At 42.8% G+C, this 26,930-nt stretch overlaps 3 protein-coding genes across 12 annotated transcripts in view; 2 read left to right on the top strand and 1 right to left on the bottom strand.

Annotated features, from left to right (window-relative positions):
• The window catches only part of KLHL42 (kelch like family member 42), a 91,974-nt gene extending 70,461 nt beyond the window's left edge, over nt 1-21,513 (top strand). Inside the window, exons 9-10 of the mRNA XM_083819499.1 lie at nt 2,002-2,082; nt 18,323-21,513. The gene's annotated coding sequence lies outside the window, so the exon portion shown is untranslated. The remainder of the gene's footprint in view (nt 1-2,001; nt 2,083-18,322) is intronic.
• PTHLH (parathyroid hormone like hormone) lies at nt 11,451-25,866 on the bottom strand (the record flags this gene model as incomplete). 10 transcript variants are annotated; one of them, XM_083819906.1, is made up of 6 exons in its annotated part: nt 25,590-25,866; nt 24,537-24,633; nt 22,620-22,848; nt 21,992-22,114; nt 15,987-16,409; nt 11,451-11,936 (listed from the first exon to the last, which is right to left on the bottom strand). In XM_083819906.1, exons 4-6 carry the CDS (start codon nt 22,090-22,092, stop codon nt 11,927-11,929), a joined length of 534 nt encoding a protein of 177 aa, XP_083676032.1. In that variant the 5' UTR covers nt 22,093-22,114; nt 22,620-22,848; nt 24,537-24,633; nt 25,590-25,866. The 10 variants fall into 10 exon arrangements, with proteins under 10 accessions (XP_083676032.1, XP_083676028.1, XP_083676031.1 ...); XM_083819902.1 differs by lacking the exon at nt 25,590-25,866 and adding an exon at nt 24,736-25,076; XM_083819905.1 differs by lacking the exon at nt 22,620-22,848.
• The window catches only part of CCDC91 (coiled-coil domain containing 91), a 336,822-nt gene continuing 335,583 nt past the window's right edge, over nt 25,692-26,930 (top strand). Inside the window, exon 1 of the mRNA XM_083819599.1 lies at nt 25,692-25,710. The gene's annotated coding sequence lies outside the window, so the exon portion shown is untranslated. The remainder of the gene's footprint in view (nt 25,711-26,930) is intronic.

Here is a 26,930-nt window from a genome sequence, read left to right as displayed (position 1 = left end):
CACTTCCTTTTTAGGATTGCTGTAGTTTTCTTTCTCTTATGACTTTTTTTTAACTTTTTTTTTATGCCTTTATGGAATGTTGTTATCTGTGAGTGAAATGAAGGCAGAATGCAATATTCCTGTTTCCATTACAGTGTACTTCAGAATCACATCTTTGAGCAATCCCTCTTAAAGACCTATTGGCAGGTTTCATGGTTTGACTTCTTTTTTTGGAGGAATTGTAACCTGTTGGGCCTTAATTATAATGACTCTGAGATTCTCCAGCTGCCTTGGATTTTACTATTTCTTCTTGCTGTATTTCTTCCACTGCTCCACCTCTTCTTTGCCTCCAATTCTTCTGCTCTTCTTCTGATGAACTGAATTAAAACTTTCACTAGCAAAAATTATGGTGTGCAGCTGTGCACACCATTTGCTGATTCCAGGTTCTTTTCCTCTGTTTATGCTTTCCACACAGATTGTTGCTGCCACATAAAACAAATTAAATAAAACTGGCACTCGGCTTCCTGGTGAGACTAGCAGTAAACAAGCTAGGGAATCTTAGAGCTGTGTGAAAGCCTTAAGAAAATGAAATTAAATAAAAAGTCCAGCTGCAGCAAACCATTTAACACAAATACCTAGAAAGTATCATGAAGGTGAGGCATCCCAAAGGGTGATGACTGTGCATTGATTTTTATTGAGCTTAATAAACTTTCATGTCTTTTTCCAGGTTAGGGAGCTATCAGGTTGACATGGAGACCCTGAGAAGAATAACTTGCTGTGTCTAAAAAGACTAGGATTTATTTCCCCTCTCCTATTCTCAGCAAGATATTTTGCTTGTTTATTAGTTAATGAGTATGATTTATTATTTATTAGTTAATGAGAATAAGGGGAAACATTCCCTACTCAGTGTTCAGGTATAGATATGGGTCTGCTAAGATCTTTCAAGTCTGGAACCTAACTGGCAAAATATTGGGTATCTTCCAAAGTGTGTCGCCAGCTGCATGTGAATATGCATCCCTGAAATGCTAGCATTTGGCAGTCGTCAAGATCTGGAAATATTAAAGTATTCATTCTTGGATCTACCTATATGTTTATAACTTGCCTCCCCCAACTCTGTGTGAGAGTCCAAAACCAAAGAATCCCCAAATACCCTTTATATGCTCTCTGGCTCTCACTCCCACACACACTTGTACGTGCATGTGCATGTATGCATAGTTATTAGTCAAAAATACATACAGCCATACAAAAAACAGGGCAGAAAGGAAAGCTGTTTTGAATAAGTATCATTTGCAAGATGTAACATTTAGAGCTTCATTTTTGTTCTTTTATTTGACTGTAGATATTTTGCTTTTCTTCTGCTTTTATAAGGTATTCTGTACTGAACTTGAAGTTGTCAGAAACTTGTGGAGGGCAACAGGGTAGATTAAGGGCATAGTGGAAATTCATCTCAGAGAGGAAGAGATTATGGAGTGGAAAGGAAAGGAAGCTGAAGGCAAAAGAGGGGGCCTCTGAAGGACAAGAAAAGAAGAAAATAAAAGACTTGTATAGCTTTTTGGATTCTTATTCCAAATGAACTTGCAAACCTCCTCTCCTGTGGGTCCAGCCAAGTGATTTCAGCCATCACAAGTAGTGATTGCTACGCATACCTCTGTCGCAGAGGCAGGAGGCATTTCAGGAGAAATGTGGGATTTAACAGCCGTTGGGGGGAAGGGTAGAAAAAACAGAATGACCCCCTACATTTGAAAGGCGTGATGTTTCTTGCCTTGTCCCCCTCACCCTCACCATGCTTCCTTCCCTCCCTCCTACACATGTATTACTAAAGTGAACAAGGATTTCAAGCTATGCAATTCTTGGAAATTGGTTGAAGAGCCGGCGGTGCTGGTAACCAATTTGTGATTCTCCTTTTAGGAACAAATCCCATGTGCTGCGTACAGCAGCCTTTGGTTAACAACCCCCTGAATGTCTGAAAGCAAAATGGTATTATGTATGTAAGATATAATACAACGTTGTTTTTTACAAAAGTGTCCATTCAGCACAGCATGGATCTGGGAGGTTGTGAGCAAGCCAGGACACTTCACCGTTAGATTGAAGGCTGTAAATACTGTAAGTATATACAGTAGATAAAAGTTTGAGATTCTTTGGAGGGAAAACTGGTCAGAGTTCAAGCTTTTGATGTGGACATGAGCCCTGTCTCAGGCCTTGCTTCTGCAGCCAGTGCCATCCAGTTCCAGTAAAGGCAGGCTGGAGATGCAGTCTTTTCTCACCCTTTCAGCCGCCACCACCACCACCTCAGATGGGTGGCTGGTGCATTGGAGGTCTTGCTTTCATCTGACTCATTCTCCTTTTCTGTCACAGTGACCTCCAGTGGTTCTCTTCATCATGTCCTGTAAACTGTCCTAAATACATGGGACTATTTTTTTTTTTTAATTTTTATTTTTTAGGCAACCATAGAACAAAACCTTTTGAAGGGAAGAAATGAGAATGCATCATTTTTTTCATTAATTTTTTGTTTCTGTTGTGGGCACCAGATTCCTCCTCGATGGACATGCAGGAAAGGCATGCATCTGTGAGACTGGTGAAATAATTATCTGGTGAAAAAGAACCATTATTTGTGACTATTAAATGAATGAGCAAAACTGCTCTGAGATTTGCCAAAATGTTCACATAGAAAAATCAGACTTCTCAAGGGGAGGGAGGGGGTGAGAGGCTTGGAAAAACTGATTTGCTCAAGTTTGTAGCAGGTCAGAGATGACCGGGGCGGGGGGGGGGGGGGGTGGAAGGGACTAACTTCATCTCTGAGGTGGTCCCACTTTCAAGAACTTTGTGAGCCCTCTCTCTGGAAGTGGTTCTCTTTATACATTCAGACTTGGCTGGCAGCGGTCACCTCGCTTGGCCTTCCCTGATTTAAAGAAACAGCTGCATATGTCAGTGTTTCTGTTGCTTTTACTTTGTACCCTGTGCCAGAAGCTATGAAGCTATAAGCCTGCTCACCTTATATGTACAGCGTATAAATCTGTCCTCAAAAGAGGGCCCATGGGACGGTCCTGGAGGACAGGAATGAAGGGGAGGGGGGTCAGAGGCTAGAACTGGGACACCTCTGTATGCAAAAAAGAGACAGATCATTATAGACAAGAAGAGAAATTGTGTTGAAAACAAATCACAATTGCTGACAAACTTTGAGGGCCCCTTGGGAATATTTTTTTAAGCAGGCAAAACAACTACTGAACTCAATGGAAGGTTTGCCTGATTAAGGGCAGTTTAATATAGCCCTAGATCATCCTGCCTGCCAAAGGCCAGCAAAAGCCATGAATTACCATATCATCTAGCCCTTGCAACTGATACATACAGTCTGTTGACAGCTTTGCCTCTTGTGGTACCTCATTTCATCAAGTCCAACAGAAGCATAAGTCTGGATGTTAAAGAAAATGACCATAAATGAATTCCTAGTCTGTTCTTGGAAACAATATCATGAGAAATTTGCACATAAATTTTGTTGGTAGGAAGTGCCTGTGTTCTTTACTTCTGTTCTGACATAGCTATGTATCTCATCTGCTGAGGCATCCTTCCTCATTCTTCCTAGCCCTGTCTAGTGACAGAAGGGAAAATATTGGTGAAATGCAGGATGACTCCCAAGAATCTAGAGTGAGATCAACCTCTAGTTTGTGTGCTAGCTACTGATATTTTTTTTCCAGTTGCATGAAGCGCCTGCCCTCAGACAAGCTGAGTATGCCTGTGTTGAGCTCAGGGGAGCGGGTGAGTGCAGCCTGTAGCAGGTCTGATGCATGGGCGCTGGTCCTGGGGATAGCTCCCGCTAACATCAACAAAAGCTCTGCAGGGTGTTTATAGTGCACCCAGACAAGCATTCCTTTCACAATACCTAACAGACATTGTATATACCACTGTAGATTGTTTCATATAATCCTACCTAGACTCTGACAAATGGGATCACATCATGGACTGCTCTTTTCCAGCTTCAGGCAACTTGCCAGTGAGCTCTTTTTTCTCTAAATGCATTAAAAATCACCTAGGATGAGCTGCGTATTTTCCAGAGGTCTTGTTTTCCAGAGACTTTTAATTAGATTCTTGTAGTTGTTTTTCATTATGCATGCATAAGTTCGTATTATAATGCTGTTTGAGTAATAACATGCACAGAAAATTGTTCATGTAAGTGTGTTCTAAATTTACTGGTGATTTTGGACTGTGAGACTAACTCTTGTTATGTCTGTCTCTGTTGGTCTCTGGCTGCTGTCTTTTTTTATAACTATTAATGGTCCCAGTTGGTTGATCTTTGTCTGATAAAAACATCTCTTAAATGGATTAACTATAAATGATGGATCATCTGTCGTTAGAGCTGCTCTTAACTCTTAGTATTTACCCCATGTCATCTTATCATTATCTGAATAACTTGAACACAGTCTTAGTGATTGTGCTATATTTATTTAAAGTTTTCGTTCTCTTCTTTTGCCAATAATGAGTCTCAGAAAACGAGCTAAGCTGAGAACTCTGGATCTGCTTATCCCTACATAGCCCTGATGTAAGAGTAAGTGCAATGTAAAAAAAAAAAAAAAGGCAGCTGATGTCATCTGAATTTCATTAACGTAGATAACATTTTCTGTATCTTATTGCATGATGTGGTGTTTCAAATATAAGCAATTATATCCTGTCCTGTAAGGAACTTCCTTTATCCATTGCACAACAGACAAGCTACTGGAGAAGAGGCCTTTTAAGGAACAGCCTCTATGTATCTCTCACACTTAAAAACCTCCTAAGTTTTGTGAGTTTTTATACTGGTGCTAGTTCCTTAGAACTTAACATTTGCAACTGTCATCCAAGTGATTGTCAGCACTGCTATCCTGTGCTACCCAGGCATACTGGGAGACCAGCCTTCTGGTTGTCCCAGCCACTGCTGGTACCTCTGCCTCTGTACTTCCCAGGAGTACCTCCTCAGTTTTACAGACACTGTGCATTGCCACAATTTTGTTGTGTGTGACTGAGAGACTCTATATCCAGCAAACATGTGGGACCTCTCTGTGATGCATGCTTGCAATACCAGGAACTCATGTATGGTATCAGACCCTCCCTGGTCAAGGAGGCCTTATGATCCTTCCATACTGATTGATTCTAAGTAATCTTGTGGGACTCGTATTGGTGTATTAGACTCAAATTGCTTGAGGCTGTAAAACAAGCCTGCCAACACAAGGTACAGTTAAGTTAACTTCTCAGTATAGTTAATGAGTTACAAGGAGACTTCATCTTCAAGGAGACTTCATCTCTTGTGACTTCATATGTGTGAGTAGACTGTCCTTGCTGCTCAATGAGAAGACACGTTATTATCCCCAAAAGCATGATAAGCCCATTTTGTCTTATGAAAACTTTATTAGGATTATGTGTTTTCCTGGTAAATCTCTCTTGGTTATTATTGGAACAGGATCTGGAGAAATGTGAAAGGAAAAGAATCTATTTACATACACTTTTTACCTGCTGGCACTGAAAATAGCAGACATTTTAAGTGGGTACAGCGAGGCACTATGTCTTCTCTGTTTGATCTCAGAATTGCAAAAGCAGACTGACCTAAGAGCCTCACTGAGGAATCAGTTGCTAATATCCCCAGATCTCATAATGTTGGGTCACCACCCCATGAGTGCCAGTCTGGATGAGAGGAGCTTTGGGGCAGTTTGCGTTTGACACTGAGGGTTTATCTGGTCACAGGACTGAACTGTTGACAAAGTGGTATACAGCCACTTTTTCTTATTGTTGGGAAAATAATAGTTTTTATTTAGATCAAGGTTTAGCTGCACTCAGTGATTTACTTGGATGTGTGTTTGTTTCCATGTCCTCTCAGCTACAAGAGGGCAATGCTTAGCAGAACATGTTTCTGAACACAGGTAAAGTGATCAACAGTGTGAAAATTTGAAATATATCAGAATAAGTCTTCTGTACTCCTCCCATGTAGTGACAAAATGGAATATTTGAATAAATAATGGAAAATTCAGGTTACAAGGTGGGATATTTTTTTTCTTTACATTTTGCGCTAATTTTCTATTTCTAGATCTTCTTAAATATAATTCTAATGGCACTAATCTACACAAAGTTCTCCCACCTCCAACATACTTGTACATACACACTCACGGTAAGAAAGGCCTCTCCAATAGCTAGCTGTTCATGAATGATTTTCAGTAGTACATACATAGACCTTACCCTGTAGTTCCGCTGGGAAAAAAAATAATAATAAATCTCTTTTCTGAAAATTTCCTGACGTTTTGCCAAAGGGAAGCTTATCTACAATATATATAGTGGTATTAAAAGTATCCTATAAAGTCCAAACTTAGCATTGCACCCAGTAAGGTGTAGAGAATGCTCACTTGCATTGTCAGAGAACAGCACCAGTCCTTGAAAATAGACAGTTCATGGCATATGCATTGGAAAGCACTCTGTTGGATCACTAACTCATTTGGAAGGAGGGGCATGGAGAGGGTTAGATCATAGATATTTTCCACAGCAAATTAGTTGACATCAACTATAGGAAAAAATTATTTTAGTTGTGAGAAGAGTCCAGGAAACTGATTAAAAGAGAGGACTCTAGGGGGTATATTTTCAAAGAATTGTGTGGGAAGTTCTGTGCATAACTTCGACTGAAGTCAATGTTTAGAGAAGCATCGTAGTGTATGGTTAATGAGAAACTGTCTTTAAGCGTGGTCACCTTTTCCTGGTGAAGTCTGAAGCCAATGGCTTACTGTCTGATGACTATATTCAGAGCCTAAGTGAAAGAACTGGGATAACCAACCATGGAAAAAAAAAGGCTCTGTGTGTGTGTGTGTTGCTTTCCAATAATGTTTTGCACTTCTACAACAGGCTTTCAGTAGATCTCAGAACATTTTAGGAAAGTGGAAAAGTGTTTCAAATCAGAACTCTGATAAAGAAGTAAAATTATTTGTCCAAGGTGTTCCAGTGTTGCTGGTGTTAAAACTGGGAGAAAACAGTTCTTTACCTACTTTTTCCTGAGGCCCTATGTAGACACCGTTGATGTTCTCAGTAGAGCACAAACTGAGTACTTTAATGATTTAATTGCTCACGTGACATGACTCATGCTGATGGTTTACATTTTATAACAGAAACCATCATGGTGTGGTACTTCAAAGGTAGTTCGTGCTTCCTGTATTTGCATTGTACTATTCTGCAACTAAAGACCTTCAGCCTCCAGAGATACTATTACAGCATCTTTTCTCTGCAATAAATTATAAATAAATAATAGAATGTTTTAAACTCTCGAAGACTGTGACTAAATACAGGCAGCATTCCCCTACTTTCTGGATTACTGCAAGACAGCCAAATTCTCTGTGGTGACTTAGGAGGTCAAGGGCACTTACTCATAAGTGAACAGGCATTGCTTATTGCACTGTAGGTGGATTGTACTGGGAATAGTGCTGTCCACATGTTGAGGCCATGAATACATAAAACTAAGCCAAATAATTCCTGTGCTTGACATCCCTTCCTTGAGAGCATGGAGTCATTTCATAGTGTAGACGTAAACGGTATCATTTTTTTTTTTGAGTGTCTTGAATACCAAATGAATGTCTGTATTTAAAAGGGATCATGAAACAAACATTGCAAGAGGAACTCTACTGTTAATGCACTTCTACTGCCAAGTGCACAGAGCCTAAAAAGGATCTGTTATTGAGGTCCAGCAAGTGCATAGCTGCTGTGAAGAACTGTCATCATCTGATGTCTCTTAACAGCTTTTAAGTTTTGTAGTAAGTGTGGTAATTACTTTAGACCAGTGCAGCAATGATGTGCCAAATGTAGGTTACCCTTTGAGGTCCTGGCTTATCTAGAAATGGGCAGTGACAAGACTTTTGAATGCGTTAGCTGGATCTGAGAGGCAGGACAGCTGTTCAGCACATTTCTGGGGCTGTCTCCCACCTCCTGCTATGATGCTCTGGTTTCATTTTGTTGTAATTCTGTTTTTTTTTGTTTTTTTTTTTTTTGAAATCTCAGCCAAAACAGTCTTACCATTCTTAAATGCAAAACAAGGAAAAAAAAGTTGTATTACCCATGTTAAAGAATACACTGGAAACTCTTCTGATAAGCCCTAGAGCCTCTGTGGCTCAGGGAAGAAAATGGAAATTTGGAAAGGCTTCTTCTGCATTAGGAATTCTATTTTATCACCCTGAAGATCATCTGACCATGTTGTAAACCTCTGAAAAAGCACTCATTGAACGAAGGCTTCTTTATTACTTTATCATCAACAACCTTCATCACAGAGCATGATCAAACCCCTGTGCGTCACTGGACTTTGAGCACACATCCCTTTCCAAACCACCAAAGGTACCCCACCACTCTCCAGCTCCCTTGTTCCACCAAGCTAAGGGCAGACCCTGCCTTCTGAGCAGGTTCATGTTCAGAAACTACAAGGACAAAAGCAAGCTTTCCGTGTAGTGCCTGCTTAGCCAGGAGTTTGGAAAAAGATGTTGGGATGGAGCTGCATAAATCAGTTATGAACAGGAAGCTTCCCTGCTCTGCCTAGGTTGTTTTTTCTGCTAACACGTGGGTAGAGAGCAGGAGGAAGCTGGTACAGCTGCTGAGGGGAGAGAATAACCCAGCAGGAGAAAACCTGGGACATAGACCTTAGAGAAGAACAACATCAGTGAATGTGAGCCAGAATATGGAGGAAGGACTTGCTGAGCCAGGAAACTGATGAAGGAAGCTGAAGTGTGTGAGGTGAGGGTTGGATTTAGCTGGCCAAAGAGAAGGGAAGATGGAGAGTGGATTGGAACCAGTGGAAAAACAGTTGAAAAGACCTTAGATGTGATGAAGAAAGGAGGGGTGAGGAGAGGGATAGTGACAGGTGGGAGCAGAGACGGTAATCTAAGGAAAGTGCAGGAGCAGGTGATACAGGATTAAAAGAGAAAAAGTGGATTTTGGTTTTGCCAGAGGAAAAGGACAGAGGCATGGATGCAGAGGTGGAGAGAAAGCAGAGGAGGTGGAGAAGGAAGAGAAAATAGGTGGCAGAAGAACTGTAACATCTGGTAATGTGATCCCAGCCCTGACAGTAGTGTGTCAGCAGAGAGGCCAAATGAAAGCTGTGTGAGCAACCTTCCCTCTGGTACTTTCAAACTCTTGGAGTGCCTCACTATCCATTATGCCGTCTATTTTAGGCATGTTAACTGTGCAAATGTGCCATGTAGAAAATCAAGTGGGCAGGCATACAGTAACGTAAGAGGGTAATCTTTCAGGAGGTCAGATAATGCAAAGGTTGAAGCTCTAGCACCACTATTTTTCGCCTCTGAAATAAACATACCTTAAATTTGACATCCTTTATACAGGAAAATATCAGGATAAGTCCTTGACTATTGCAGGGTTTCTGAGGCAAGTTGAATCACTGGAGTTGACCTGTCTGAACAACTGAAGTCTCTTGAAGATTTTAGTCATTGCCCCCCCCCCCCCCCCCCAATTAGCAAGACAAAATTTCTATAGCTTCTCTCTGAAATAGGGATCTTCAGGATTTATTTTCCTGCAGAACGTAGAGCTCAAAAAGATTTGCATTCAACTTTGCAAGGCTAAATCCAGTGGTCTGCAGCAGTGATTTTCAAACCATAGTCTGAGAACCACAGGACCCATAGATGGAAGTCCTGTGTAATGATCTATAAGAAAAAACAAGACTGTTGTTAAATTTGCTGCAATTGCAAATTTGATAGGAGCTAGTAAATTGGAAATCCTTGATGGATGTTGTAAAGATATATGGGAGACTGGAGGTGTTACAAAATCAGGCCTTCTTTTATGAAGTGTCAAGGTTTACAGAGCCAAGGTTTAACATTTAGGTTTTCTGCTTTTGTTTTATGCTCTTCAGGTACTCTCTTTGCCAAGGATCATCCTTTCCGACAAAGATAAATTGCTTCTGCTCACTGTAGTTTTAGATTTCAGTTCCAGCTGAGATACACTGGTAATCCTGATGCAAAATCATCTTCTAAATGTATTGCAGTTAACTTCAGTTGTATAAATCCAAGCATTAGCTGGATACTATAAATAGGCAGGATGTGCAAGGAGGCCAAGTTGAAAATGTGCAAGAACCATGCCTTTTTTCTTTAATGCAACCCTGAAATTGTACTACATTTCACCATGTGTAACATTTTTCATCTGAAAAGGAAACAATAGTCATGTGCTTGGTGGGTGTAGTAATTAACTGGACTTAATGAAGCATAGAATTTCACACTTCATAGAAGTGGATGGGGGAGGATGAGTATGTTTTTCTCACTTTTTTTTGCTGTTAGTGTTTCCACGGAGGTAGTTTTCTGCAAGATTGGGTAGAGAGCAGAAAGACATCTGTTTTAAATTATATGATGGCTGTACTTTGGCAATGGAAAAAGATGGCACTTAAAAAAAAGGGAAGAAGAATAAAAAATAAAAGCTTGGCAACTACAGAATGGAGCAGCAATTACAAGAAATATCTTTAAATTCCCAGGATTTGTAATTTATTTTTCCACGCATGCATTTTTCTGATGTTGCTGATGTTAAGGGAGTGAAACAGAGGAAATTCAGTAGGATTTTACAAAGTACAGCTATCTGTGTGAAACAATTTCCTTTATTCAAGTTGCCCCCACAGCAGCTGTTGTGATTAATATGTGGGTGGTAGCAAAAGGGATAGGAAGCAAGACTCATATGTTCATTTATAAGAAATGATAGGAGATCATATTTTTTTTCTGATGTTTTCTTCAGCCAGTGGCCATCAAGAGAAGACGGTCTCCCTCTTAACTGCAATTATCTATGGGAGTAAGACAGAAGTAAAATTAAGGTAGATGTTTTTCAGAAACAGAGCCATGTGAGGCATCTTAGTGGTGGGAGAAGTAATTCAAGCAGTGTAACAGTACCTATTGATGTGTCACCTACTGCAGTTTCCAATATTTTATTTTTCTCTTTATAAATTCACCCAGAAAGCACTTTTTTTTTTCACCCTCCTTCTTTAAACATTAAGACTGTGTGGCTCCGAAGTGCAGAGATGAGACTCCACTCCTGTGGTAGACATTTTCATATTTGGGTAAAGTTGGTGGGAGCTGAGGATATTGCTGTCTGTCTCATTCTGAACAAGATGACAAGGTGTGATGTATGAGTACCTTCCAAGAGTGCAGTAAGTTGTGCATCCCATGGGGTTGCTTTTCACATCCTCTCAATTGGAGAGTGGAATGATTTAGCATTTATAGGGCTTGTGGCTGGAAAGGTTGGGAATTGTGCTTTCCCTGTAGTGGGGTCCGAGCTATATGGCGGTGCCCCCAGGTTGTTCAGCGACTCAGTGCACTTGAAATAGAGCACTGGAACAAAATATGTTCTGAGTGATTTTTAAGTAAAAGCTAATGTGAAAATGTGGGAGCTTGAATCAATGTAAACACATTAAATTTAAAATAATTTTCAAATATAATAAAGAAAAAAATGATGTTCCTGTTCTTGAAATTCCTCAAGGACACATTTCTCCTTTTGAGTCATGTTTTAATTAGATTATATTTTATTAGACATTCTTTACAAATTTTAAAATACTGCTATTATACATGCACAGAGGAAAATCAGTTTGAACAATTGTGTATAGGCATTCATTGAAGTCAACCACAAAACACGAACATTTTATGTCAGTTATCAATGTACTCGATATGTATATCTAAAGTGCATTATGTTACAAAAAAATATAGAAAGTCAGCAGCACCAAGATACGTTCACAAAATAAATACACCAGTCAACAAAATAAATTACGGTAAATGTGACAATAATAATTGTCTTAGCATTAGCCAAAAAAAAAAAAAATCACAATAACCAAATGTGCAGTTTCAGAGAGCAATGGGGGAAAAAAGTTTTATTCTGAGCATTTACAATATTTACAGGTAATAAATATTTTAATACTTCCCATATGTTCACTATTACAGAATACTGCAATACGTCTTCCAAAGATGTCTTGCTGAAAATATCAGCGCCTCCTGCGGAGCAGAAAAAATAGAAAACATTAACTTTCACTTCAAATACATAGACTCAAAATTAACAGCAAGAGTTCCACAGACTATAATGGATGTGCCTTGCTAGTAAATATTTGCACTAATAAGACCTGTTTAACAGTATTACAGTATTAGACATCATTTCAAAATCTCTATTTCCTTCAGTGTAATGCAGCTGGCAGTATGAAGATCTGCAGTTTATCATGAAAATGAGACCATCTGTTCCGCTTTGTTGTACATTCAGACAAATAGGAAGGAGCTTTAGTTTTCTTAGGGCCTTACACAAGAAGATTCCTGACAGCTATGGGTAGAAAAAAAATTATCAACCTGTAATAAATATGTCAAGCACTGAAAGGAAAAAAAACAACCAAACAAAAAACAAAACAACAACAACAAAAAAAACCATAGTTGGAGAAATGAGAAATCTGATTTGAAGATAAAAAAAAAAAGCAAGTCCTTTTTGAACACTCTAGCAATCATGTCCTTATTGTGTTAACTGTTTGGGTGCAATGCCTAGCTTCTTATTAAAACTGTCCCATGGGATTATTTAGGCTATCTTGACCAAATCTGTCTTGGTCCACTGATAGGCCACCTGTTAGGCAAGGGGCCTCTTTATCTTAAAGGTGTGTATTTCTATACTGTCATGTCCATGAGTTTTACTTCATTAAAGTCTGCTCGGGTCTTGAAGTGAACAGATCCTTGATGGCATGTCTCTTTAAGTATATGAATAAATGCAGAGAATATATTCCTGAAACTCTCCCTTTGTAAGCCAAATGGCTTGGACCAAAAAGAAAATGAGCATCTCATGTTAAGCTCTGATTCCTGTTGCATTCAGTCAGAGCTGAAACATTCAGAGTTTGGTTGTACACAGCCCTAAGATTTGAGAACTTTCTAAGGGACACTGGTGTGCTTATATGATTTCTGTAATCCTCCCTTTGTGAACATGGGAGAACAAAAGCAGAGCCAGCTTCTATCCAGCCTGTGTAGTACTTGCACTACAATATTATTTTAAGTTATTTCTTAGCAGTGCTGCAGGAAATGCTGAAGGGTTGGGCTTTTTTCCCTTCTGCTGCTGTGAACAGCACATTTCTGTAATGCACTTCAGTTCTCTGGGAAACAGCTATAGGGCGAAATGCAAAGCTATAGCATAGAGTGTGATTCTCTCCGCTGCTGGATGGATCACCAAAGCTGTGGGTAGTGTTCCACATGGCAGACGTGTGTGGGCGTGAGACACACACAAAAAAACAAATCCTTGAGAGTCTGAGTATTTTTTTTTGTATGTGCACATTGAAAGTTAGACTACATTTAGCATTAGGGAGTTTACTCATTTGAAAGGTTTCTTAGGAAATTAGGTAATAACAGTTTAATTGAATTGGAATGGGTATATAGCTGGAATGTCAAGGAGAAAGAATTTTTAAGTGCCTGGAATGGAAATGTTAGTATGAAGCTCCATAATAATTAACTAGGGTAATATTAGGGTGTATTCAGGCTACGGTATAATAATGACACACAATTCATAGAGTATGACTGTATATGTGTGTCTGCACTATGTAGGCCTGTTTTTAAGAGGATGACATTTTCACTCTGGCTTGGATTTTACTCTTTGTTGTAGAGTTTAAGCTAAGCCACATCTTGACAATGGTCTCCATACTAATGACTACTTGCAAGATGCTTTCTGTGATTTGGTCTCTGATTTTGCAAGATTGGCTACTTTATGAGATACTTCTTGTAATAAGTCAAAAGATCTAGAGTGCAGGTCATTTCTTGTCTTTTTTTTTTTTTTCAGATCTAAACCCAAAATTTTGGGATTGAGATTGGCCGGAGGGAATGCCAGAGAGGGCATGGGGATTTTAGTTCAGCCTGTTGAGCAGAAAGAAAGCACAGAGATACAGTGAAAAGCAGGCTGCTGCATTATGCACATCTATTTCTTCACTACGAAGTAGTGATGCTTCTCCTAAGTGTCAGATAGCCTTAGAGATGCTACAAAAGCAGCTTCTAGTGATGTAGCATATGGATATCCTGTCTGCATGTGCCTTCCTTGTCTCCCACCAACAGATAAAGTCCCTGATTTAGCTTGGTGCAGGTGAGGAATCAACCTCACCAAGATGCAGTCGTCCCTCCATCTAAAATGTGCTTGCCCACTATGTGCCAATAACCGCATAGGAAACTACTTTGAACCTGACTTCTGCTATCTAAAGTACGTGGCATGGAGTTGGTCTTGCTTTGAAGTTTAGAAATAATATCTTTTGTCAGCCTACTGGGATAATTGCAACTTTATGCAATAACAGAGTGGAACTATCATATTATGTTCTGTCCTTTTAAGGGAGGAATTTTGTTTTCTTGTTTCAGGGCTTCTCTTTGCTTTATTTTCTTCAGCCAAATCTGCACAATATAGGGCCTCTTTAGGAATCTATGCTGTGTTTCTGTCCCTGGTGTAATACTGCATCTTGGGGAATAATATCAGGAAGGTAAAACTAATTCAGGACTCCAAGGTGAAGCTGACTACCTTCAGCAATCCAACCATGCTTGAAACAGAAAGACTAAATTCAGACAATCAACAGGACTGTATCTGTCATTCTTTTACAGCTCCCTTTGGATAGACAACCAAAGAAACAGTGAAAATGCCCTTGGTGTTTTTTTTCCTACATTCAAGATTTCTATGTGCTGAAGACACTGCTGCCACTGCAGTTCCTTAAGAGCTGTTACAACTTCAGACATCTCATGAGAGGACTACCAGAGTGTGCCTTTCCTAGGTCACTGGGACAAAACCATCCTCTCTTACCCCACTACTGACTGTTAGAGACATGCTAAATGCTATATGGTCAGGGATGCTGAATGCGTAGCTCTGGACACCAGTAACTTGTGTAGATGCCAGCAGAAGTTGAGGCAATGGAGTACACTGCACACTGTGCCCTGTAAAGCTTAACAAAAGACTGAATTTTAGTAAGTCCCACAGCTGGCATTCCTTTCTAAGGGACATACTGTGAGCAAGTGGCACTTCTATTTTGTCTTATGCTGCCAAAGCAGATGGGGAGGAGGAGAGAAAAGCATTTTTTTTAATTTTTTTTTTTTACTGTTGAAAATACAAACATTTGAGGAGAACTGGGGAGAGGACTGCTTAGATTTGCCTGCAAGTATGCTGACCTCCATTCAAACCAAGATGACTGCAAGTGGATGAGTCGCTTGGGGCACCTCCACTTAAGTCTTCAGGTCGCCTCTTCCCTGAAAACCCTTCACTGTCATATGTGAGAAAAGCACATCTCTCTCCAAAAGCAATGCTCAACATTTTTGAGCAGCAACGTAATTGTTTCACAAGTTGGCAAAAGGATAGAGCTGAATTAAAAAGTCCTAATGGCAGGGAAAATTTTATGGCAAAAGGCTGGTCTGCATTGTTTGCAGATATTACTAAGAGAGAAATTTTCCATGTTCTCCCCTAAGGTTAAACAGTAAAATGAAAAACTGTAAAGTAAGGGTAAGAAAGTTGCCAAAAAGGGGAGGCGTTGAGAGGGAGGAAAGAAAACTTCACCATTTTATAGATGCAGAGCCTTAAATAAAACTCAAAGCTTTCAATCAGCTGAAGCCCAAGTGTGGGACCAAGATCTGAAGAGACAGACACTACAGTTAAAGTAGAATAGGGAATTTTAATGGCTATGATGTGCTTTCTTTTATCAGAAAAACTTATCTTGCTACACAGTTTTGGGAAGCTCGTTTTGGCAATAAGCAAGCAGTTTACTAGAATTGTTTGTCATAGCAAGGGAAGACTCTTTGGTGTATATCCTCTAGTAATAGTGGCTTTCTGGCCGGAAGTAAAACGCTTGCTTTCCTGGGTGCAGATTTGCCAGTGCAAAGTGGACAGGGTACTTACTGCCAGAAAGCACCCTGAGACAGTGCACTGCTGGAAATGCTACTACCCAGCTATAGCCATAAAGGTGTGCTACTATTCCAGACTTAAACAATGCCTTGACCTCATGCACAGAAAGATAACAATTTCAGTAAATATATGTTATGCCTGTGGAAAGGATGTAGTAGAATTACCTTAAAATATGATTATGTGTAGTAACAGAGTTGTCCAAGAGTGGGCTCTCAGTCATGCTGCTTCCATACATGTCAGAATTTAGCCAAGCAGAGCGGGCTCGCCTCTTTTTCTTCTCTTGTTCCTTACGTTTTCCAGGCTTTGCTTTCTTTTTCTTGCCTGATACCTTCAGGGGTTGTTCCTTGTAGGTCTGTGATTTGTTTGTCTCCTGAGTTAGGTATCTGCCCTCATCTTCACTGCCAAATCGGACAGGATAGTTCTTTGTGTTTGTAGCAGGCTTAGGGTTAGGTGAAACCTCTGACGTTGCACGGATTTCTGCAGTGTTGACACCTTCAATTAAATTTTGAAGGAATATTCTTCTTCGTAGATCTTGGATTGACTTGCCCTTGTCATGCAGTAGCTGGTGCTCTGATACAGCCCGTTTGCTAAAGAAAGAGAAGAGCAGAGGGGAAAGAGACAATTAGGATTTATTGCCCATTTATTGCCCATTGCTTGGCAAAGCTCCTCTCTCCTCTGACAGTGACTGCCTGTGTCAGCTCTCAGGCTTGGAGACACCCAGTTAAGTCAGATCATGGGAGCAAGTCCTGCTTCTGAGTAACTGCTCTCTACAGAGAAGAAGGAAAAGACCTAAGCTGGTAGTAATTCTCATCTGACCGATCACAGACCAGTGGGCCTGAAGTTGGATTAGTCACTACTCTATTCTAGAGGAGCATTAAAACTCTTAATACATCACACTTCAGGCAGTAAAACCAGGAAGACAGTTGTGAGATATATGAAAACCAAGGGGTCAGGTAATGGAGCACTGCAGTTGGGCAAGAGAAGGAATAACAAGTACTGAAGCCGGAAGCAGTGTTTATACAGCATCATTCTAATAATTTTCTTCTGCTCATTCATGTACTTTGAAAATATAAATAAATGCATAAAAGTGCATTTCAGTTCTAAATTTAAGTATGTGCAATTGCAGAAGTTTAATGGAAAAATGGTCAGATTTGGGTGCCTAAAGCATAGGCACTTCAATCCTTAATGAGCTATCCAGAGAGGCAGCTTGTGCAACAGCAGCATGAGCATCAGCCGCTCCTGTTGACTTTACTGCTTGGCCACTTGTGTCTAATTATGGCTTTAGATGCCTTCCTGGTGTTCCTTTCAAGTGTGAACTTCTGGGGCCAGTATGAACTTCTTGGCTTCTGTGCTCTCTGAGTTTTACACTAGCCCTCTTCACTGGATCATCTTCCACATCTTCCACACATCTGCTTTGTTCGTGTGGGTCTCTGGTACTCTTTTAAAGTTCATGGTATTACGGTTCACTAACCTCTTTCTAGTTTTTGAGGAATTAGGAGATAGTTAGATATCTGTCTTTTAGAGATGTACTGGCAAAAAAAGTATGAAATGTCTGAGGAAAGAAGATACAAGTGGCACCTGGATAATAAAGAACTGTGAGAAAATGCATGCTTTTTCCTTGGTGTGGGATAGACGCACAGCTGCACTGTGAACAACAGAAAGAGCACAGGCTGGGATTTTAGTTATGTTCCCATGCATGCTATAATAGAGTTTATCCTTCCGATTGCCCTACTTCAGTGTGCTGAGATTGGCGATGTATCCTCTCATCTTGCATTAGGGTACTGCATGTGACTGCGTTCTTACTGGCCAAAGAAAATGAATTCACTGCCTTGCCTGTCGTATAATCATTTGGTCAGCTAGTGGATACACAGTTGTTTCTCAATGTGGGTGAAATGGGAGAAGACATAACTGTGAGTGACTATTCCTTCCTTCCATCCCTTCCCTAATTATCCTGCAAGGTTTCTAAATGTGGTGGACAAAGACAGTGTGTTAAATTATTGGAAGTGTTCTGTAATTTATCTTTCTCAGTCCCTTCAGCCAAACACTTGAGATTTGTGATTTGATCAACAATAAAGTTATTTGAGGTTGGCAACTTTATGTAGCATTGGTTTAAGACCCCTTCACTATTTGTCTTTGCAAATCTTCAATTTGTATTGGGTCCAACTGGTTAGTTCAAGTGATACTACATCTCAATTGCTCAGTGTAAAATTCAAACACCAGCTTTCTCCCATCCCCCTGTAAGACTAACAGATGACTGTTGTTTTAGCATGAAGTGATGAAGCAGGTATGCTCGCCTAAAACCAGGCCTAGGTATACTCAGGTTTGTGAGCACACGTTTGGCCAAACATTGTCTATGATGTTTTAAGTGTCCCATAATCAGATGAGTTTTAGATGAGTTCAGGCCTTAGGACATGTATTTTATGCTCTTCAACTCATGTCTCTAAGTAAACATGCAATATGATAATACTGAACTCAACCTATATTGTTTCATTCCCTTCAGCGCAGCTGTGACCATTAACGCAAGCTCAAGATCTCCCCCAGGAGAATTATTTTGACCAGTGCAGCTCTCCAATAGCCGTCTCGAACAACCTTCTCATTAAGGTCAATCTGATTTGCAAGTGTGCTAATAAAACTAGCACCTTGGACTCCTCTGAATGGCAAAATCCTGTGCTGTTTGTCAAGCTGTCCATTGTGGTTCACATTACTTTCCTAGCTTCAGTAAATTATTTTCCCATTTTTTTTTTCATGTGAAATGCAGTTTTCCTTTCATTCCTCTAGTCTGAAAAAAGTATACAAAATCTTAGTGCTTTACTGAGTCTAAAATAGTATGTCTCATGTGATGAGCAAAGCTTTCCTACTGCCTGTTGTAAAGTAAAGAATAATTCCTTTTATCACAGACAACCTAAAACTGCCTTAATCCTGTAATGTGTATTTGGTCAATTTACCCACTGTGACAAAATCTTGAATCTCCAAAGCCTGTTATTAAAGTACTCTTGATTGAAAACCTATTCCATTTTACAGAGCTGAAACCTAAAGATCTGGTTCCAGTACACACAAGACAGTCAAACAGCATTACGAGATCTACATCTTATGAGAGTATGCATTTCCAAAATAATGCAGGGATAAACATGTGATAGGTCAGTGTGCCAAAGAGAGGGTGGGTTTCTGTTTAAATGTCTGTATGATATTTAGCATCAAGTCTGGCCCCAAATAACATTCTGCTATTCCAGATGATTGTATAACGTTACATAGTGTTACATTTCACATGACTTCTATTACTCAGCCAGACTGAAGGATTACATTTTGCCTACCAATTTCCTTTGTATGCTCTAGATCAAAAATCTCCCTAAAATGAAGAAGCTGTGGTAGATATATATCTCTTTGACCTTCTGCCTCCTTCCATTATGTTACTCAAACAACTACTATGTTTGTAGATCAGGGGAAAATACTTGCCCAAGAAGGCTGATGTAAGAAGTGCTTCATACTGCAGATATCAACAACGTCTCACCCACACACACAGAGTAGGAAGGCAATGGAAACAGAAATGATTGTGTTCACATATTGGGAATGATATGTAAAAATAAAATAAAATAAAATTAGGCTGTTAGCATTAAGATGACCCACTAGAGGTCCCTTCCATCCTTCTATAAATGCACCTCATTCAAGGAAAGAGTCTGACCCCAAACCTAATGCAGAAAATGCTAAGCTAACTTGTGGTAGGCACTTTTGAGAGAAGGTTGGTGATGGTATGTATTTGACCAGAGTGCCCAAACTAATTGCTGTATCCAAGTACACTATGTGCATATGAGACTTAATGTCTGATTATTGGGAGAACAGTAGAAACCTATTCAGATATTAAGCATGTACTTCCAGATAAGCTGTTCTTTTCAGGCAAATTCTTCTTTTTTTTTCACTAGATAACTAGCGTCATTGAGAAGCAACCTTCTTCAAGCAACAACTTTCTGTCTCAGAGTTGCTCTTATTTAATTGTTATTATCCTTGACTGTTCATGTTGGGTCTGTTCAGCAGAATAGGAGAAAGGAATCAGTCAGCTCTCTGTCTGGGTTTTGCAAGACTGAGTGCCCTTGCCACTGGCTCCAAAGGGAGTAAAAGCTGCTCAACCTATCTCGGAGTTAGGAAAAATATGTTCTACAGATCTGGGGACACAGTGCTGCAGTGTCTGGTCACGCTGATAAAAATATTTAATTTCACTTTGAGGCATTACGGGGTTTCTCAGAAGTTCTCTAGTCAGTAAAACATTTGTATAACAAATAATATGTCTGGCAATCTTTTCCTGGGACAATTTGCTATTGCTTTCCTTGGGAGATTTGCCTTAGTAAAGTCTGTAGAACTAGGCCTATGTCATTTTGATTATTTTTGCATGGCTATAATAATGTACTTTAGTATTTTCATCCGTTACTGGTTTAAGCCTATGAGTGAAAAAAATATCTCTAGGCTTAAGTGAGTTATTAACCATTAACTCTAGGAATGGTTTGTGGTGGTATTAAAACAGGACACATGTTTGAGTGTGGTGTCTGTGTTTGTGTTGTACCCACAAACAAAACTACGTGCATGCCACTAACTGACAGCTAACTGGTTTCTTGTGTGTGTTTTACATGCCATAGCAAAGAGGGAGCTGAGAAATACATTTCAGCTGTTTAGCTTCCACTTTTTTTCACCCAGCCAGGATGGAATGGGGATGTTGGGAAGAACTCTAATTCTGACCTTTAAAAACAAGTGTTAGAACAATGCTAACTTCAAAAAGAAAAACATTATTTCTAAGCATTTCTTTTTTAACAAATTTGGCTTGGATCCAGTTCAGAGTTTCTTAGCCAAGGAAGTACAGCATTTGACTGTACTTCAATTATTTTAATTTTTTGTTTATGAAACTGAATTTTGGATCCTCTGGATAGCCAAAGAAAATGGTCTCAAATGTAGGAAATATCTCAACAGTAGTTTTCAGGCATACAAAAAAGCTAAGCACTAATAGGCTTGGAAGAACACACTGTAACATTATCAGTAATACGATGTTCTACGCAATTTGCTGTAGGAGATTTGTAGCAGCTGTCTGCTTGGTGCCAAAGTTTAGGTGTGTCTGAAGTCACTTCACCTAGGGGATTTTTTTGTTGTTTAAATGGCAGAGGAAGTGGTATTTGGAAATCTTGTCCTTATGCATGTAACAGAACAGTTACATGGAAATCCATTTGATACTAAGTTTGCTCTGTCATGTTTCTCTGTATGTTGTGATTGGATTTTCTAACCCTTTTTCTGCAACCTGACTTCCTTCTGAACTTAGTAAAAAGACAGCCATCCACAGTATGACCAAAGAGTTTCTTCCTTAGAAAATCTGATGCAAGTCCAGTAAGAGCCAGTGAGCTAGCTACGTGTGTTAGACAACTGCTCCTGCATCAGCCCAGTGGTTTCGCTACTGCACTTTGCCTAGGGGACACTAGTATGAGCTATGGTGATTATTTTGGAAGAAGCAAAAGGGTCATTTCCTGGATAGAATCTCTTAAGTTACATTAGCATTTGTCAAAAATATGCTTCTGCCTCTAAGTCAGATACTGATCTCCTTTTAGAAAAATAAATAAAATAAAATAAAATAAAATAAAATAAAATAAAATAAAATAAAATAAAATAAAATAAAATAAAATAAAATAAAATAAAATGCTGAAGTGACAGAAATCCAAAGCAATTGTTCATTGCCTCAGTTTCGTGATGGCCCCAACTGCTGTGTGTTTTCCCCTCCCTTATCAATACTGGCTGTACGCCGGTGCCAGAGAAGCACGCAGTACTTGGTGTAACCCCCAGGAGCTTGGTGGAACGGGTTGCTCCCCGGCAGGACCCTTCTGGGGTGCAGAAAGGTGTATGGGCAACAGCGCACACTAAAACTGCAGCTGCACGGCTGCTCCCCATGGAAGAAGAGCCTCTCAGCTCCAACACTGCCTTCCTAAGTGTTTTGTAAGGGCAGAAGCTTTCACTTTCCCTGCCCCGAACGCCTTCTGACCGTGGCTCAGACCAAACCCGTGGGGGAGCACCTGGGGCAGGTAACGCGGAGCCGCCCGCTGCAGCGCTGCTGGGGGCTGCTGCACCCCGGCCCCGGGGGTCCCCCGGCCCCCTGCCCACCCGCACCGTGACCGAAGCGAGACAAAACCCCAGATAAACTCACAGTCGGCGGCTGATCCCCTCCACTGATCTCCCGCAGGAGGGCACGGAGTAACTCAGCAGGAACACTGCGAAACTCCACCGCTGGAAGAGTTTAGTGAACATTGTATCTTCCGGGTCCTAAAACCTGCAAGGAAAGGAGCGTCAGTCGCGAGAGACACATACGCCAGCTCCGTCCCGCAACGGCCCCTTGCTGTCGGCTCTCCCAGCTCCCAGGCTGCGAAGGAAAAACAAACTTTCTCAACTCTCGACAGCGGCTCACTTCTTCCAAACTTTGCTTCGTCTCTCCCTCCCTTCCTTGCTGTCTGCTTCTCGCTCTCTTCCTCCCTCCCTCTCTCTGTCTCTCGCTGCCCGGAGGCAAGATCACTCTTAATATTTGTTGAGGAAAAAAAATAATCTAGCTCATATTTGAATCGGGCTGAGGAGCGCGTCTGTTTGTCTCCCTGAGCCGTGTTCAGTTCTGGACTGGAAAGCGGCAGTCCCAGGGCTTTCTGCTCCAAGAGCAGCCCTCCTTTCAGATAAGGAAAGATTCCCTACAGCAGCTCAACTAACCTCCGTGTAAACACACGCGCGCGCTCACACGCGGATTCGGGCGGGCGGAAAGGCATCTATCCATCCCTCTCTAAGTATACCTCTGCAAAAGTTAGGTTCACGTCCTTTCCTCCCGGAAAGCTGGGGCCGCGCTGAGCCAGGGCAAGTGACCTCGAGCAAAAAGCGCTGCCCGGCTGCGGAGCCGAGAGCTCCTCTACCAGGAGCGGTGGCCCGGGGACGCGCGGGGGCTGGGACGCATGCTGGGCTCCGCAGGTTGGATCGCGCTGCAGCCTGCGATGTTCACACGCCCCGGAGCAGCCTCTGGGAGACCTGCGGGAGGACGGAGGCTTTTTGCAAAGAGATGGCGCCCTAGGAACATGTGCGGAGAGAGCGAGAGCCCTGGCGGGATACCCGCAGCCAAAAAGACTAGAAATCAAGCGGTTCTCGGGACCGGAATCAAAAAGGAGCGAAGAAAGGGAAACACCCGACAGCACATGCACGCAGCAGACCCTGCGGACTCCGTCCAAGCTCTCCGCATCTTCTGCAGCCGGGCTCGTCGCTCTCCCTCTCCGCCTTTACCCCTAGGTCAGCGCCTCCCCTGCCGTGGCAGAAGGGAGAGGGCGATCCCCCATCATCGGGGCAGTTTTCAGATCAAGCCCCAAAACCCCAGCTTGGGATCCCCGCCGCCTTTCCTTTCACACACCTACCGTTTTTCGTCGCAGTTCACCTATTAGCTGGAGGGATGATGCCTAATGATGTTAATTGTACGCTAGTAAAGGGAAGGGGGGGCGAAGGGGGAGGGCTGGGGGAAGGACTCGCCGTCTATGAACACAAGCGCTCCTGGCCAAAAAAGTAAATTAGTGGAAAGTTTTCTCCTCCTCTCCCTCTGTCGCCTTCAGCCTCTCCCTCCGTGGAAGTCAGTCTGGCCAGGGCGCTGCAAATGCCTGTGGCAGGTTGCGCTGCTGTGCGGGTGCCGGAGCGGGAGAGGGACCATCCCGGTACGCCCCGCCGGGATCTGCCCCCCTACCCATTTTCCATCCCAGGGAGACACTTGTGTAAAACCAAAGGTGACACCACCCGCCCCATGACAGAGCCTACCGGCGCAAGAAACTGCCCCCGGCTCTTCTGAAGGGAAAAAAGCCGGGGGTGGTCTGTGCACCCCCCCGCTCCATCCCCCGACTGCTCCTCCAAAGGGAGACCACTTGCGAGCCCGTCTGAAAAACTTTTTGACGGCACGGGCCGGGCTCTCCACTCGGTGTGGCCCTGCTCAGGCGGGCAGCACCAACCCAAGCACCTGGAGCCGCCGGCTCCGTAGCATCCCGCCTGGCCCCCTTGCCCCTCCGCGGCGGCGCACACCCCGCGGGGCTCCGCTGCGCGCACCGCCGTCGGCAGGCGCGGAGGGGTGGCTTGTTTCTGCCCCCCGCCAGCCTGATTTACAGCAAAACTCCCCCAGCTCCCTCCCAGGCTTCAACAGGACGCTGAGGCGTGCCGGGTGGTGGCTCCTTCTCAGCCTCTCCGCGTATTGTGGAAGGTTTTCTGGAGAAGGCTTGGGCGCGTCAATCCGTTTTTGTACCTGTAAGTTATCTGGCGTTAAACGGCTCTTGCTGCCACAGTAAAAAAAAAGTCCAGCTCAGCCAAATTTCATACCACACAGGCAAATAAAACCGAAAACGTACGAGCTGAAATAGAAATCATGCTGAAAACCTTAAGTCGTTTATGCTGTAAATAAATTCCCTGAACACCTGGTAGGCTATAAATTAAAATGTATAGCTAATAGGCTTCTTTGATTTATGCTACCCTTTCGACTAATTAAAAATAATTGTGACATCCCCTGAAAACAGCCTCCCCCCACACTTATAGGTCTATTGCTGGTGTTAATGGTAAAACGTCCATCAAATATTTTTAGAATTTCCTTTCCTCCAGAAATAAAAAAAAAAAAAACCCTTACAGACTCAGGAAAAATAAATAGCCTTTATAAACTTGGAATATTGAAGTTTCTTCACAATTTATTACTTCACCTTTTCCTTGAGTTACAGCCCTCTGTGCCTCTCAGAGATCACCCTGGCCAACAGTGGTTGATCTTCTCAGCAATCGCTTCCAGAACTATGTGCTATCCTTAAGAAAATAAAAAAAAAAGGAATAAAGAAGTGAAGTCAATAAAAATAAAAAATAAAAAGAGAGAGAAAGAAAAAGAAAAAAAAAAAAGAAAAGAAATACCTTTTCAAAGAAATCCAGCCCTGCAGAATTTTTATTCTGCCTGCAACAGGTTAGTGCTAAATAAAGCGTTTTAAAGCAGGTGCTTTTCTCCCTTGCTGCTCTTTTTATTATGAGGAACAGAAGCTTCTCCTAATATATATAGTGAGGGAGACCCTTCTCTATTGCTTTTATTGAAAAGACCGAACTTGTGACATCACTAACCACCTTCCTATGGCTGAGTTTGCCTCATCTCTGCCTCAGTGGGCTTGGAAAAAAAAAATCTATGGCTTCGCTAATATGGCAGGAACTGAGCAGTGCCAAACCCTTTCAGAAGGCTTACTATCATACCATGATACCGTGCCCTTTCCCCCCCCCCAGCCCCCCCCCCCCCCAGAGCCCGTTTGTCATCTGCACAAGCGGCGCTGCGCTTTTCTCCTGCCACCTACACAAATGCCTAACCCGTGAGCAAACTCTTCCTGCTACCTAGCCTCACCACAAGCCTGAGCCCTCCTCCGTGGCGGGACGGGGCGAAATTCCCCTCCACGGGGGGTCTAAGCCCCTGTCCCCCCACCGGCTGGAGAACCTGGGCTCGGCGGGGGCGCGCCCAGCGGGGACGCGTCTCCCGGGCGAGACCCTGCGGCACCTGCCGCCCCAAAACCCGGCCGCTGCTGCCTGCTAGCCCCGGATCTCCCCTTGCCCCGCGGGGACAGGGGACGAGGCCAGAGGAGAGGGAAGGCTGGCAGAGCGCTGCTTTGGCACGGCTTTGGGACCGGGAATCGCGCCCACACCTGTGCCAAGGCAGCGCCGGGCACTCACGAGAGCGGCCGGCCCCGTGCGCAGGAGCAGGGCAAGGCACGGATTTCTTTGGGTTTCACCTGCTGGGGCCTCGGTTTGCAGCAGCGCTCCCCGCCGGCGAGGCGCTTGCGGTGGCTGGGTGTTTTCCCAGCGCGGAGGGACCGGTCGTTTTGTCGGATCTGGAAGAGGCTTCAGGCGGAGGTGAGGCAAAACCCCGTGTTTGCCTTTCTGGTCCAACCCTCCCTGCCATGACAAGGCAAACCTTATCATTTCAGTTTTTCTGCCGTCCTTCTTTCCCCCCTTCCCAGCTCAAAGACAATGAGAATTTGGAGGGATGCCGCGCTTGGCTTCTGACTCCTTTTTCCATACATATAGACAGGCATAAATCAGCTTTCCTACGAGGAAGTTGACCTGGGAGGTTGGCTAGGAAGATAAGTCCCTGTTCCAGGTTTGGCACGGGATTCCCGAGCGGGGAGTAGGGCCAGGGGCTGCGGGGCGGGGGGGGGGGGGGGGGGGGGGGGGGAAGACCGGGCTCCCCAAACGCCCCTGAGGAGCGAAACCTTCCTGTGAAACAAAAGCAGCCAAGTGGGACAGGTTCGGCTAACCGGGGAGGAGCTGCAATCACAGCCTTAGAGAGACAGATAATGACAGAATAATGACTTCCCAAACGCCCGGTGCTCAGAGGCAGGCTAAGCAAACTTGCAATCCTTCACCTTTGTGAAGTTCCACCTCTCCCTCTTCCCTCTTGTTTTATTCACAATAAAACATTTTCGTCATTTCCCCTCCCGGATTTCTATAACCTCAGTTGCACTCGGCCAGGGCTTCGGTTCAGACAGGGAGTTTAACCTCTCCAGTCTTCCCAGGGTGGAAAAAATGGTGTTCAGCAAAAACGCAGTCTCGCTGACTGCTCGAGAGTCTGGAGGGGAAGGGAGGGTCAGAACAGCGACTGTTGGCCCCGTCCTGCGAGGACCAGAAATCGCCTGAGACTTGCACAACCCCTGCTCTAGCAAGGTTCAAAGGCAATGAGTGCAGCTCTCTGGAAGAGAGGTGCAAAGCCCCGGTGCTATTTTTTTCAAAGCTCGCAGTGTGGTCTTGAGAGCAAGTCTGTTCTGCAGCTAGTAGCAAACACAATTGGTTGCAGATTTAGGCAAACTTTCTAGCACATGCTCTTGCCTGCAGCCTATCCCTGTAGCTCTCTGCTATCCCCCACTCTCGGAAAGGTTGTCCTCCTCCCCTGGCTGTCAGGTGGGACAAAATCCTTAGTCCACATTTGAGGAGGTGCAACCGCCTGCCTGGGTGAAAAGATTCCTTCGGAGAGGGAGAAAACCCTTTTTTCCCCCGCATCAGCAAGACCTAGGCGTGTCGTGGCACTCCATCTGTGCACACTAATCTCCTTTATTAAACAATGACAGAGTAGCTGA

Source organism: Anser anser (assembly GCF_964211835.1).
Source record: "Anser anser genome assembly, chromosome: 1".
Classification (NCBI taxonomy): Eukaryota; Metazoa; Chordata; class Aves; order Anseriformes; family Anatidae; genus Anser; species Anser anser.
This window is presented reverse-complemented; position numbering and strand designations above follow the sequence as displayed.